General features: G+C 44.5%; 2 protein-coding genes across 2 annotated transcripts; one reads left to right on the top strand and one right to left on the bottom strand.

The window, feature by feature from the left end:
• The first annotated feature begins 9504 nt into the window (after positions 1–9504).
• Positions 9505–11310, top strand: LOC134867475 (putative nuclease HARBI1). Its single transcript, XM_063888065.1, has 2 exons — positions 9505–10462; positions 10764–11310. The coding sequence occupies exons 1-2, from the start codon at positions 9771–9773 to the stop codon at positions 11308–11310; spliced, it is 1239 nt and encodes a 412-aa protein (XP_063744135.1). The 5' UTR covers positions 9505–9770.
• Positions 11311–11992: 682 nt separating this feature from the next.
• Positions 11993–14313, bottom strand: LOC134867550 (uncharacterized). The gene is made up of 2 exons (XM_063888209.1): positions 13537–14313; positions 11993–12850 (listed from the first exon to the last, which is right to left on the bottom strand). Exons 1-2 carry the CDS (start codon positions 14065–14067, stop codon positions 12080–12082), a joined length of 1302 nt encoding a protein of 433 aa, XP_063744279.1. The 5' UTR covers positions 14068–14313; the 3' UTR covers positions 11993–12079.
• Positions 14314–14702: the final 389 nt, after the last annotated feature.

Raw genomic sequence — 14702 nt, 5'->3', positions numbered from 1 at the left:
CCTTTGACTCTGTCCTTTCTGAAAACATTATATCCAGGGACATTGGCAGCTGCTTCTGGGGAAGATTTATTTACCGAGAAAATCCAGGTTGGAGTTATTTAGCAGATTTTCCATTTGATCGCTCTTTGAGATAATGCTCCGGATGTGTGTCCGCCTAGTAATCCCCTTGGTTTAGAAAGTGGGTCCCACAGGATTTTCTGCATGGTTGAGAGTTTGGAACAAATTACATTTGCGGTATTTCTTGATAGCTGGATTGAGACCAATGAGTTTTCATTTGTGCAGTGTCTGTTTAGCAGGCCGCATTACCGGTTCAGAGCTCCCAAGAAAAGGTGGCATGAGTGTTGGGAACTCACCGCTGGCGTGCGTCAAAGTCCTGGAGTGTCCATAGCTTGCTTTGAGTGATCTGAGCACTTTGCGTTGGTAGTATCAGGCGACGTGAGCCGGGTTTTTGCGATGACAAGAGTTAGGCGTAATTGACAAAATTGTTGGAGGGTGCGGCAGCAGCACCAGCTCGGCTGTGTGTCGCCATCTTGAATACCCCTGCTCTATGATTGTCAAGACTTTTATTATTATATCAGTATTTCTAGCTCTGAATAATTTATTTAAGGGTTTTATGCCTCTTCGTTTTATTTTGAAGAGTCTGTGTGGTTTCCGGTGTTACCAATGACGGCAGTTATAACAAGGTTTTGACAGAAGCACACGGCCCATTAGTAAACTGCAGCTAGCTGGGAAATAGCCTGCTAATGATGTTTAGCTCATAAATATAATGTGTTGATGTCTGCAGCACTGTTAGGCAGTCTTGAGAGAGTGTTATTTAGCGCTTGCGGTTAGCGTTCGGTTAGCGGCGCTAGCTCACGTTGGCATTGCTGCTAGCCCCAGTTAACACACTAGGCTGACTCTAGTAGCATTCCAGGCTAGCGCTGAGCTAGGTCTTGCTAGCATTAAGCTATTAATGTAAGCTGCTAATGTTGGGCAAGAGACTGTGTTTAAGCTTTTGGGTCCGCTGTGTTTACAGCAAGACATTTGATTGATTATATATTAAAGAGTCAATGTTTCGTTTATTGTAAAACGTAAACTCAGTGGAGGAACGGGGGTCTATTTGCAAACTTTCGGGAGATTTTCTATGATGTCACCCATGAAGTCAACACATTCGACACGATGTCATGGCTGAAGTTGACATGGCTGATGATGTCGTCACTGATGATGTCGTCACTGATGATGTCATCACATTCCACATTATGTCGTGGCTGATGATTTCATAAATGCATATAACATCATACCATTTGACACCACATCATACCATATGACATAAAATCATTCCATTTGACACCACATCGTGGTAATAGATCAATCTTGCAGACCCTAAAAGCATTTAAAAAGGTGTGTGTGTGTCATTTTTGTCGTTACATTGCAAGATTGGAGCATTTGTGCGGCTTGTGGCTTAACTAAACTAATATTTTGAACTATATATGTATGGTCGACTTGCAAACTTTCAGGAGAGGCTATATGATGTCACCGATGATGTCATCACATTGCAAGTGATGTCATCACATTCCACATTATGTCATGGCTGATGAGGTCATCACCAATGATGTCATCACATTCTGAGTGATGTCATCCCCTTCATAGTGGCATCACAGATGATGTCATCACATTCTGCATGTCGTGGTTGATGATTATGACACAATGATGTCAACTTATTCGGTATGATTTTGTGGCTGATGACGTCATCTGGAGAGGCTCGATGATGTCCTAACATTCCAAGTGATATCACCAATGATGTCATCCCATTCCTATTGGCGTCACAGATGATGTCATCACATTCTGCATTTCGTGGTTGATGATTATGTCACACATGATGTCATCACATTCGGTATGATTTTGTGGCTGATGACGTCATCAGGAGAGGCTTTAGGATATCACCGATGATGTCATTACATTGCAAGTGATATCACAGATGATGTCATCACATTCCACATGTTGTGGCTGGTGATGTAATCAGTAGAGGCTACATGTGAGATCACTTCATATCATATGACATCAAATCAAATCATACCATAAAACATCACACCACATCATACCATACAACCGTACATATATAGTTCAAAACTTGCAAAATTCAGGAGACGCTCTATGATATCACCGATGATGTCATCACATTACGAGTGACATCAAAGATGATGTCATCACAAACCAAATTATGTTGTGGCTGATGACATCATCAGGAGGGGCTCCATGATTTCCTCACATTGCGAGTGATGTCACAGATGATGTCATCACATTCGAAATGGAAGGGGTGATATGTGGCAAATTGGGAATGGAGCGACAAGGAAAAGGAGCGAGATGGAGAAGGGGCAAAAGCAGAAAGCGGCAAATTGGGAAGTCTGAAAGAGAAAGACCAAAAAAAATGGGCGAATTGGGAAGGGGCGACCTTGGAAGACCGAAAGAGAAAGAAAGAAAATAAATATTATGAATTATAAAATATTTAGGGTCCACTTGCAAACTTTCAGGAGAGGCTATATGATGTCACCGATGATGTCATCACATTGCAAGTGATGTCACAGATGATGTCATCACATTCCACATTAAGTCATGGCTGATGACGTCATCACATTCCGAGTGATATCACCAATGATGTCATCCCATTCCTAGTGGCATCACAGATGATGTCATCACATTCTGCATGTCGTGGTAGATGATTATGTCACACATGATGTCATCACATTTGGTATGATTTTCTGGCTGATGACGTCAACAGGAGAGGCTTTAAGATGTCACTGATGATGTCATCACATTGCAAATGATGTCACAGATGATGTCATCCCATTCCTAGTGGCGTCACAGATGATGTCATCACATTCTGCATGTCGTGGTTGATGATAATGACACAATGATGTCAACACATTCGGTATGATTTTGTGGCTGATGACGTCATCAGGAGAGGCTCGATGATGTCATCACATTCCGAGTAATATCACCAATGATGTCATCCCATTCCTAGTGGCGTCACAGATGATGTCATCACATTCTGCATGTCGTGGTTGAGGATTATGACACAATGATGCCAACACATTCGGTATGATTTTGTGGCTGATGACGTCATCAGGAGATGCTCGATGATGTCATCACTTTCAGAGTGATATCACCAATGATGTCATCCCATTCCTAGTGGCATCACAGATGATGTCATCACATTCTGCATGTCGTGGTAGATGATTATGTCACACATGATGTCATCACATTTGGTATGATTTTCTGGCTGATGACGTCAACAGGAGAGGCTTTAAGATGTCACTGATGATGTCATCACATTGCAAATGATGTCACAGATGATGTCATCCCATTCCTAGTGGCCTCACAGATGATGTCATCACATTCTGCATGTCGTGGTTGATGATTATGACACAATGATGTCAACACATTCGGTATGATTTTGTGGCTGATGACGTCATCAGGAGAGGCTCGATGATGTCATCACATTCCGAGTAATATCACCAATGATGTCATCCCATTCCTAGTGGCGTCACAGATGATGTCATCACATTCTGCATGTCGTGGTTGAGGATTATGACACAATGATGCCAACACATTCGGTATGATTTTGTGGCTGATGACGTCATCAGGAGATGCTCGATGATGTCATCACTTTCAGAGTGATATCACCAATGATGTCATCCCATTCCTAGTGGCGTCACAGGGGATATGCAGCAAGCTGCTCTCAATTCTTAATTAGGGGCCAGTACCCACACTTCGTGTAGCAGATGATGAATGCATGTTCTGCATTCCCGAATGTTCGTCCGTAATTCTGGAATGTTATTTCCGGAATGCTCGTCTTGTATCCTGGAATGTTCGTCCGGGGTTCCGGAATGTTTGTCCAGGGTTCCGGAATATTTGTCCTGCATTCCAGAATGTTTGTTACGCATTCTGGGAATGTTCGTTGGGAGTTCCGGAATATTTTTTTGCCTTCGGAATGTAAACTCCATATTCCAGAATGTTCGTCCCGTAATGCATGTTCTGCATTCCGGAATGCTCGTCCGTAATTCTGGAATGTTAGTTCAAGAATGTTTGTTCTGCATTCCGGAATCCTCGTCCTGTATTCTGGAATGTTCGTCCGGGGTTCCGGAATGTTTGTCCAGAGTTCCAGATTGTTTGTTCTACATCCCGGAATAATCATTCCGTATTCCGGAATGCTCATCCAGAGTTCCAGAATGTTTGTTCCGCACTCCGGAATGTCCAACCGGAGTTCGGAATATTTGTTCTGCATTCCAGAGTGTTCGTCCAATGATTGTTTCTCACCCTCTCTTCAGCCCTAAAGTACTGGTGTTGTCAAACTGAAGGAAATGCAGCAAGCTGCTCTCAATACTTAATTAGGGGCCAGAACCCACACCTCGTGTAGCAGATGATGAATGCTTGTTCTGCATTCCGGAATGTTCGTCCGGGGTTCCGGAATGTTCGTTCCGCAAGCTGCTCTCAATTCTTAATTAGGGGCCAGTACCCACACCTCGTGTAGCAGATGATGAATGCTTGTTCTGCATTCCGGAATGTTCGTCCGTAGTTCTGGAATGTTCGTTCCGGAATATTTGTCCATGTTCCCGGACTGTTTGTCCTGCATTCCGGAATGTTTGTTACGCATTCTGGAATGTCCGTCCGGAGTTCCGGAATGTTTGTTTTGCATCCCGGAATGTTCATTCCGTATTCCAGAATGTTAGTCCGGGGTTCCGGAATGTTTGTCCAAGGTTCCGGAATGTTTGTGCTGAATTCCGGAATGTTTGTCCAGAGTTCCAGACTGTTTGTTCTGCATCCTGGAATGTTCATTCCATATTCCAGAATGTTAGTCCGGCGTTCCGGAAAGTTTGTTACGCATTTTGGAATGTTCGTCTGGAGTTCCGGAATATTTGTTCTGCATTCTGGAATGTTTGTCCAGAGTTCCAGAATGTTCGTTCTGCATCCCGGAATCTTCATTCCCTTTTGCAGAATGTTCCGTCTGGAGTTCCGGGATATTTGTTCTGCATTACAGAGTGTTCATCCCCCATTCCAGAATGCTCGTCCAGAGTTCGGGAATGTTTGATCCGCACTCCAGAATGTTCGTCCGTAGTTCTGGAATGTTCGTCCAGAGTTCCAAAATGTTTGTTTTGCATCCCATAATGTTCAATCCATATTGCAGAATGTTTGTCCGGAGTTCCGGAATGTTTGTTCTGCATTCCGGAATGTTCATCCTGCATTCCAGAATGCTCGTCCAGAATTCCGGAATGTTGGTTCCGCACTCCGGAATGTCCGTCCGGAGTTCCGGAATATTTGTTCTGTGTTCCGGAGTGTTTGTCCAGAGTTCCGGAATGTTTCCTCCGCACTCTGGAATGTCCGTCCGGAGTTCCGGAATATTTCTTCTGCATTCTGGAATGTTTGTCCAGAGTTCCGGAATGTTTCTTTTGCATCCCGGAATGTTCATCCCGCATTCCAGAATGCTCGTCCAGAGTTCCGGAATGTTTGTTCCGCACTCCGGAATGTCCGTCCGGAGTTCCGGAATATTTGTTCTGCATTCCGGAGTGTTCGTCCAATGATTGTTTCTCACCCTCTCTTCATTCCTAAAGAACTGGTGTTGTCACACTGAGGGATATGCAGCAAGCTGCTCTCAATTCTTAATTAGGGGAATTGATCATTATGTCACACATGATTTCATCACATTCGGATGATTGTGTGGCTGATGACATCATCAGGAGAGGCTTTAAGATGTCACCGATGATGTCATCACATTCCACATAATGTCATGGCTGATGAGGTCATCACCGATGATGTCATCACATTCTGCATGTCGTGGTTGAGGATTATGACACAATGATGTCAACACATTCGGTATGATTTTGTGGCTGATGACGTCATCAGGAGTGACTCGATGATGTCATCACATTCAGAGTGATATCACCAATGATGTCATCCCATTCCTAGTGGCGTCACAGGGGATATGCAGCAAGTGGCGTCACAGGGGATATGCAGCAAGCTGCTCTCAATTCTTAATTAGGGGCCAGTACCCACACCTCGTGTAGCAGATAATGAATGCTTGTTCTGCATTCCGGAATGTCCGTCCGTAATTCTGGAATGTTAGTTCCAGAATGTTTGTTCTGCATTCCGGAATGCTCGTCCTGTATTCTCGAATGTTCGTCCGGGGTTCCGGAATGTTTGTCCAGGGTTCCGGAATGTTTCTCCTGCATTCCAGAATGTTTGTTACGCATTCTGGAATGTTCGTCTGGAGTTCCGGAATATTTGTTCTGCATTCCGGATTGTTCGTCCTGTATTCCTGAATGCTCGTCCAGAGTTCCGGAATGATTGTTCCGCACTCCAGAATGTCCGCCCGATGTTCCGGAATATTTGTTCTGCATTCTGGAATGTTCGTTCCGGAATGTTTGTCCAGCTTTCCGGACTGTTTGTCCTGCATTCCGGAATGTTTGTTACTCATTTTGGAATGTTCGTCCGGAATTCCGGAATATTTGTTCTGCATTCTGGAATGTTTGTCCAGAGTTCCAGAATGTTTGTTCTGCATCCCGGAATTTTCATTCCATTTTGCAGAATGTTTGTCCGGGGTTCTGGTAGTTTGTTCTGCAAACCGGAATGTTTGTTCCACACTCCGGAATATCCGTCTGGAGGTCCGGAATATTTGTTCTGCATTCCGGAGTGTTCATCCCGCATTCCAGAATGCTCGTCCAGAGTTCCGGAATGTTTGTTCCGCACTCCAGAATGTTCGTCCGTAGTTCTGGAATGTTCGTCCAGAGTTCCAAAAAGTTTGTTTTGCATCCCATAATGTTCAATCCATATTGCAGAATGTTTGTCCAGAGTTACGGAATGTTTTTTCTGCATTCCGGAATGTTCATCCTGCATTCCAGAATGCTTGTCCAGAGTTCCGGAATGTTGGTTCCGCACTCCGGAATGTCCGTCCGGAGTTCCGGAATATTTGTTCTGCATTCCGGAGTGTTTGTCCAGAGTTCCGGAATGTTTCTTCCGCACTCTGGAATGTCCCTCCGGAGTTCCGGAATATTTCTTCTGCATTCTGGAATGTTTGTCCAGAGTTCCGGAATGTTTCTTTTGCATCCCGGAATGTTCATCCCGCATTCCAGAATACTCGGCAAGAGTTCCGGAATGTTTGTTCCGCACTCCGGAATGTCCGTCCGGAGTTCCGGAATATTTGTTCTTCATTCCGGAGTGTTCGTCCAATGATTGTTTCTCACCCTCTCTTCATTCCTAAAGAACTGGTGTTGTCACACTGAGGGATGTGCAGCAAGCTGTTCTCAATTCTTAATTAGGGGAATTGATCATTATGTCACACATGATTTCATCACATTCGGATGATTTTGTGGCTGATGACATCATCAGGAGAGGCTTTAAGATGTCACCGATGATGTCATCACAGTGCAAGTGATGTCACAGATGATGTCATCACATTCCACATGTTGTGGCTGGTGATGTCATCAGTAGAGGCTACATGTGAGATCACTTCATATCATATGACATAAAATCATTCCATTTCACATCACATCGTGGTAATACATCAATCTTGCAGATGCTAAAAGCATTTAAAAATGTGTGTGTGTGTGTCTGTGTGTGTGTGTGTGTGTGTGTGTGTGTGTGTGTGTGTGTGTGTGTGTGTGTGTGTGTGTGTGTGTGTGTGTGTGTGTGTGTGTGTGTGTGTGTTTGTGTGTGTGTGTGTGTAATTTTTGCCCTTACATTGCAAGATTGGAGCACTTCTTCGACATTCTTGTGGCTTAACTAGACTAATACTTTGAACTATATATGTACAGTCTACTTGCAAACTTTCAGGAGAGGCTTTATGATGTCACCGATGATGTCATCACATTGCAAGTGATGTCACAGATGATGTCATCTTATTCCACATTATGTCATGGCTGATGAGGTCATCACAGATGATGTCATCACATTCTGCATGTCGTGGTTGATGATTATGACACAATGATGTCATCACATTCGGTATGATTTTGTGGCTGATGACGTCATCAGGAGAGGTTCGATGATGTCATCACTTTCCGAGTGATATCACCAATGATGTCATCCCATTCCTAGTGGCGTCACAGATGATGTCATCACATTCCAAATTATGTCGTGGCTGATGACATCATCAGGATAGGCTCCATGATGTCCTCACATTGCGATTGATGTCACAGATGATGTCATCACATTCGAAATGGAAGGGGCGATATGTGGCAAATTGGGAATAGGGCAACAAGAAAAGGGGCGAGATGGAGAAGGGGCGAAAGGAGAAAGCGGCAAATTGGGAAGTCTAAAAGAGAAAGACGGAAAAAAAATGGGCGAATTGGGAAGGGGCGAACTTGGAAGAACGAAAGAGAAAGAAAGAAAAGAAATATTATGAAACAAAAAATATGGAGGGTCCACTTGCAAACTTTCAGGAGAGGCTATATGATGTCACCGATGATGTCATCACATTCTGAGTGATGTCATCCCCTTCATAGTGGCATCACAGATGATGTCATCACATTCGGCATGTCGTGGTTGAGGATTATGACACAATGATGTCAACACATTTGGTATGATTTTGTAGCTGATGACATCATCAGGAGAGGCTCAATGATGTCATCACATTCCGAGTGATATCACCAATGATGTCATCCCATTCCTAGTGGCGTCACAGATGATGTCTTCACATTCTGCATTTCGTGGTTGATCATTATGTCACACATGATGTCATCACATTCGGTATGATTTTCTGGCTGATGACGTCATCAGGAGAGGCTTTAAGATGTCACCGATGATGTCATCACATTGCAAGTGATGTCACAGATGATGTCATCACATTCCACATGTTGTGGCTGGTAAAGTCATCAGTAGAGGATACATGTGAGATCACTTCATATCATATTACATCAAATCAAATCATACCATATAACAGCACACCACATCATACCATACAACCGTACATATATAGTTCAAAACTTGCAAAATTCAGGAGAAGCTCTATGATGTCACCGATGATGTCATCACATTACGAGTGACGTCAAAGATGATGTCATCACATTCCAAATTATGTCGTGGCTGATGACATCATCAGGAGAGGCTCCATGATGTCCTCACATTGCGAGTGATGTCACAGATGATGTCATCACATTCGAAATGGAAGGGGCGATATGTGGCAAATTGGGAAAGGAGCGACAAGGAAAAGGGGCGAGATGGAGAAGGGGCGAAAGGAGAAAGCGGCAAATTGGGAAGTCTGAAAGAGAAAGACGAAAAAAAATGGGCGAATTGGGAAGGGCGAACTTGGAAGACCGAAATAGAAAGAAAGAAAAGAAATATTATGAATTATAAAATATTTAGGGTCCACTTGCAAACTTTCAGGAGAGGCTATATGATGTCACCGATGATGTCATCACATTGCAAGTGATGTCACAGATGATATCATCACATTACACATTATGTCATGGCTGATGAGGTCATCACCGATGATGTCATCACATTCTGAGTGATGTCACCCCCTTCATAGGCCCCGTGCCCACGACAACGGTAACGACAGATAAACGTAGAACATTTCGACAGATGTGCCTATCGTGCACACGGCGACGGCGTTTTTAGGAGTTGAAAACGGAGAAAACGCAAACGCCCCTCAAAGTGGAGATCTTGAAAACGTTCCAGTCTCTCGTCGCCGTAGGAACAGTTCAAAACGCAGAAGTGCGTTTTTTGCACAGGTTTTTTTTTTGCACAGGCATCTGGAAGTGACGTTCTAGCGCCAAATTTGAGCCTGCCCTTTGATAAACATGGATGAACGTGTAGCAGTAGCCGCGTTGAATGGTATGCATGCAGGCCAACAAATGGCGAGACTCTTTACCGAGAGTCATTTAGACCATAGGAGACGATACCAACGGATATTGGACATTATTGACGCACCGGAGGAGGAGACACGACGAAGTGAGAGACGAGTGTGGACGAGGCCAGGGAGAAGCTCCGAGTGGTGGGAGAACTTCGTTAATGATGTGGTGGACGAGCAAGCGTGGTACGAAAATTTCCGCATGACCAAAGACTCCCTTTATGCCCTGACTGACCTACTTCGTCCTCACATCGAGGGTCAATCGACTAATATGCGACAGCCAGTGCTGCCTCTGAAGAAGGTGGCATGTACACTGTACTATCTTAGCGATGAGGGGCGCCTCCGCAAAACAGCAAATTCATTTGGTCTGGGGAGATCTACGGTGTCGAGGATCGTACGAGACACGTGCCGTGCAATTACGGTTCATCTCGGACCCAAATATATAAAGCTGCCATTCACTGTCCCGGATACTGAGGAGCTAGTGGCTGGGTTCCTAGAAGACCATGGGATGCCCCAGTGTCTAGGAGCAGTAGACGGGACACACATCGATATCAAACAGCCGCCTGTGAACGCCACTGACTACATAAACAGGAAGAGAAGATACTCGCTGAACGTCCAAGCTGTATGTGACCATAAGTACAGGTAAGGCTACAGGCAGTTTATCACTCCAAAGACATCAGCTATACACCACCATCACTCAATTGGGCACAGAGCAGTCTGTCCCATCCAATAGCCTTGTAACAAAAAAAATTAACAGAATGTAGCCAATATAGCCCAATATACATGTAGTCTATATTAATAAGCCTACAGTACCATATTGACACAACATTTAGCTATATTTACACACCCATTCATTAATCTATTTTTGTTAGAAATGTACATGTTGTGGGGGTTTTCTCTTTTAAAAAAACCTTAAAGTCATGATGCTTCATTTGTGTTGCAGATTCATGGATGTGGTGGTGAAATGGCCAGGTAGTGTGCATGATGCCCGGATGTTCGCCAACTCGAAAGTCAACAGTTTTTTGAAGACTGGGAAGATTCCCTCACTGGAGAAGCAGATAGTGGAGGATGAGGAAGCCATCCCCATCTTCCTGTTGGGAGACCCGGCCTATCCCCTCCTGCCATACCTGATGAAGGAATATGCAAATGGAGGCGCAACCCCTTCTGAGCAGTACTTTGGCCTCTCCCTATGCAAGGCTCGTATGGTCATAGAGTGTGCATTCGGTCGCCTCAAGGCCAGGTTCGCCTGCCTGAAGCGACAAATGGACATAAATCTCAGTGTCCTGCCTACTGTGATTTATGCCTGTTTTGTCCTCAACAACTACTGTGAGGCTTGCCACGAGACCGTGAATCACCATGCACAAGAGGAAGCCGTGCAAATGGATCGGGACCAGCAACCTCCCACACAGAGGAACAATTATACCACAGACTGCAACGAGGCAGGTGGAAAGCGGGTGAGGAGAGTCCTCACCAAGTATCTGGACCCATAATATGTTCTTTTAAAATCAGCTTGTTTGCCAGTAAAACAGTTACTGGTGACACCTGTGTTTATGTTTATGCACATTATTTTTTTGGTGTTGATATTGTTTTGTGATCAGTCTACCAGAACTTGTGATGTGTTGTGTTCATGACTTTATGTACTCGTTCTCAGTAATTACAACAGGTAATGAATAAAACCCTTTTTTGTCAAAATAACCTGCATTAATTTACTAAGATTATGATTACTATGTTTAGTGGTTCTGCAATATGACAACTGTTTAAACGTCATATCTCCTATGATTTCAGTTGTAACACTTTCTGTGTAACTACATAGAATTAGCAGACATGATGACAAATGAGGACAACAAGGGGGAGCATTCTGTTGGTAACTGATTGTCCAGTAGATGTTCGTGACCTGTCAAAATGAGGTGTGTAAGACTTTTCTCAATAACACATGCAAATCAGGGGGGAAATCAAGTATTTTATCTTGTTGAAACATAAATACAGAAAACATAAATCCCCCAAAAAATGTATATAGTGCAAATGACAGTTTTACTAAGGTGCAACGCAACATAAAAAACCCTTTTATGTCAAATATTCAGGACAAAGTGCATGTGAACATCATGCAAAGACAGCCATAAACCAGATATACAGTAACACTGTACAAAAATAGAAATATAAAGTACACTCGAAAATCGGCCTGCATAGCCACATGAGGTAGCATCAACGGCAACAACGTTGAACAAGTCATTTGACAGTATGTAAGCACGGCTAGGCTACTTACAATGAAAGAAGATCAACCTGGTCTTCTTCATCAGTGCTTTCTGAAAGCAGCTGGTCTGTGTAGGAGGCGGCCCTGGGTGGTTGTGGTAAGTATTGGTGAGAGGAGGGCATGGGTGATTCTGGTGTCATGAATGGGTGGGAGGGGGGCACATATGTGCTTAAGGAGGCCATGGGTGAGGTGTGCGAGTGAGGTGAGGTGTGCGAGTGAGGTGAGGTGTGCGAGTGAGGTGAGGTGTGCGAGTGAGGTGAGGTGTGCGAGTGAGGTGAGGTGTGCGAGTGAGGTGAGGTGTGCGAGTGAGGTGAGGTGTGCGAGTGAGGTGAGGTGTGCGAGGTGGCCATGTATCGTGTCTGTGTACATGGTGCTGGTGGTGCCGTGTCTGACTGGCATGAGGCTCTAGCTGGTTCTGGTGGTGGCATGTATGGGTTATAGGAGGGCATGTGTGGTTCTTGTGGTATGTATTGGTGGGAGGAGGGCATGGCAGGTGGTAAGTAGCTTGAGGAGGCCATGGGCTGTAGGTATGTGGGCGCGTTGTGTGAGAAAGCCATGTTTGGTCTGTATGAGGGTGAGGTGAAATGTCTCACAAGAGTTTCAAAAGACTGGCTCATCCTGGTTTGGGCAGTCACTAATGCATCCATTCTGGAACTGTGTTCCCTTTCCGAATTCTCCATGATGTCGGCAATCCTCTTTTTAATTTGGAGGGCTTCATGGTGTTCATCGCTCCGCACTTTCTTCTGAAGCCTGCTTGTCTTGTAGCTGTTGAGTTTGGCCTACAAAATAACAGACCAAAGCAAACATTAGTGGACTTATAATAGTGCATCTGTCCTTGTCCTGTACAACATGCATGCACAATCCACCTTCGTGACAATATTACAGGTCTTGTATAGGTCTTGTATGCAGGTCTTGTTGTAGGTCTTGTATGCAATTTCGGTTGTGTGCAAAAGATTGTCTTTAGGCCCACTGCAGCAATGCTGTAGGCGTTTGCGCGCTCTCTCTCTCTGTGTGTGTGTGTGTGTGTGTGTGTGTGTGTGTGTGTGTGTGTGTGTGTGTGTGTGTGTGTGTGTGTGTGTGTGTGTGTGTGTGTGTGGGCTATGTGTGTGTGTGTGTGTGTGTGTGTGTGTGTGTGTGTGTGTTAACGCGATTTCAAATATTGTGCCATTGTCAGTTACAGACCAATAGGGATACCAACTTCAGTGGGCTACACTTCACTTGAATTGTGTCAAAACGGTAGGACTGGAACATTGTGACATCCAAACCATTTCAACATCCAAACAATAACGAGTGTAATTGTGCATCTGGCAAGCACAACTGTCCTTTGTAATTCGTGTAAACAATATTTTTTACTCACTGTCATTATAAAAAAAAAACACACACACACACACCCGGAACAGGACAGGTGCCCCTTACATTGCCATGATGTTTGGGGCTAACACTAGCGTCAAACACATAGTTTTACCTGAAGTAAGTGTCTCCTCCTCGAAAGAGTTTCTCCGCCCGGCTCCGAAGATGAGCTGTCCTCCTGCACCGATTCTTCTGCTTCTGCTAGTTCTACACCGCCCAGCTCTGCTGCCCCATCATTTACGTCTGCCGTTTCGAGGCCATGCTCTACTGTTGTGGAGGCAGGGGTGGTACCCCAAATTTCATCACATAGCTCGAAAAACAAAGACACCACCCTCCCGTGCCCACTACGGCTCTGGGTGTCCACAGCATGCCTATATTTTATGCGCACGGCTTTAATTTTGGTTGCAACATGACCTTTGCTAACCTGGTCCTTAGCATGAGGGTACTTTGGGTCGTTTAGTGGGTAGTTCTCCATGAACGACTCCCATATTTCAGTATATTTGTTTTGGACACTCTCCCAATCAACATTATCCACTGCCTTCCTGGCTTTGTAGTTTAAAGTTGTGTTTAGCAGCAACTGGACCTCCTCATCTGTCCAAACAAAGTTTGAACTAGGCGTACTGTTATTGCCGCCGCGCTTCGCCATTTTCTTCTAACTGACGCGGAGGAAGTAGCCACAAAACAGGCATTTGGTATTGTTGCTACTGCCACCTACGTCCGGGGCGTGCTTACTTCATCGGCAAACTGCGAGTATTATGAGTTTTATACGTTTTCCCTGTTCCCATGGATAGACAGATATCCACCCCCAAAACGCTCGTGAGAACGCAGATAAACGCAGATAAATTGTGGAGGGGAAAAACGGACATCTGCGTTTTTGCTTCAGAGCGTTGTCGTGGGCACGTAGCCATAGTGGCATCACAGATGATATCATCACATTCTGCATGTCGTGGTTGAGGATTATGACACAATGATGTCAACACATTTGGTATGATTTTGTGGCTGATGACGTCATCAGGAGAGGCTCGATGATGTCATCACATTCCGAGTGATATCACCAATGATGTCATCCCATTCCTAGTGGCGTCACAGATGATGTCATCACATTCTGCATTTCGTGGTTGATCATTATGTCACACATGATGTCATCACATTCGGTATAATTTTCTGGCTGATGACGTCATCAGGAGAGGCTTTAGGATGTCACCGATGATGTCATCACATTGCAAGTGATGAGACTTTGCCCTGCATACAGAAGAAGTAAACCTCTCTGTGTTAAAAGGC

The sequence above is a fragment of the Eleginops maclovinus genome, chromosome 7, assembly GCF_036324505.1.
Source record: "Eleginops maclovinus isolate JMC-PN-2008 ecotype Puerto Natales chromosome 7, JC_Emac_rtc_rv5, whole genome shotgun sequence".
NCBI classification, from domain to species: domain Eukaryota; kingdom Metazoa; phylum Chordata; class Actinopteri; order Perciformes; family Eleginopidae; genus Eleginops; species Eleginops maclovinus.
This window is presented reverse-complemented; position numbering and strand designations above follow the sequence as displayed.

Coding starts and splice junctions, on each gene's coding strand:
- LOC134867475 (XM_063888065.1), top strand. CDS start 9,771: ATGGATGAACGTGTAGCAGTAGCCGCGTTGAATGGTATGCATGCAGGC. Junction 10,463..10,763: donor GTATGTGACCATAAGTACAG/GTAAGGCTACAG, acceptor TTTGTGTTGCAG/ATTCATGGATGTGGTGGTGA.
- LOC134867550 (XM_063888209.1), bottom strand. CDS start 14,067: ATGGCGAAGCGCGGCGGCAATAACAGTACGCCTAGTTCAAACTTTGTT. Junction 12,851..13,536: donor GGAGGAGACACTTACTTCAG/GTAAAACTATGT, acceptor GTTATTTTGTAG/GCCAAACTCAACAGCTACAA.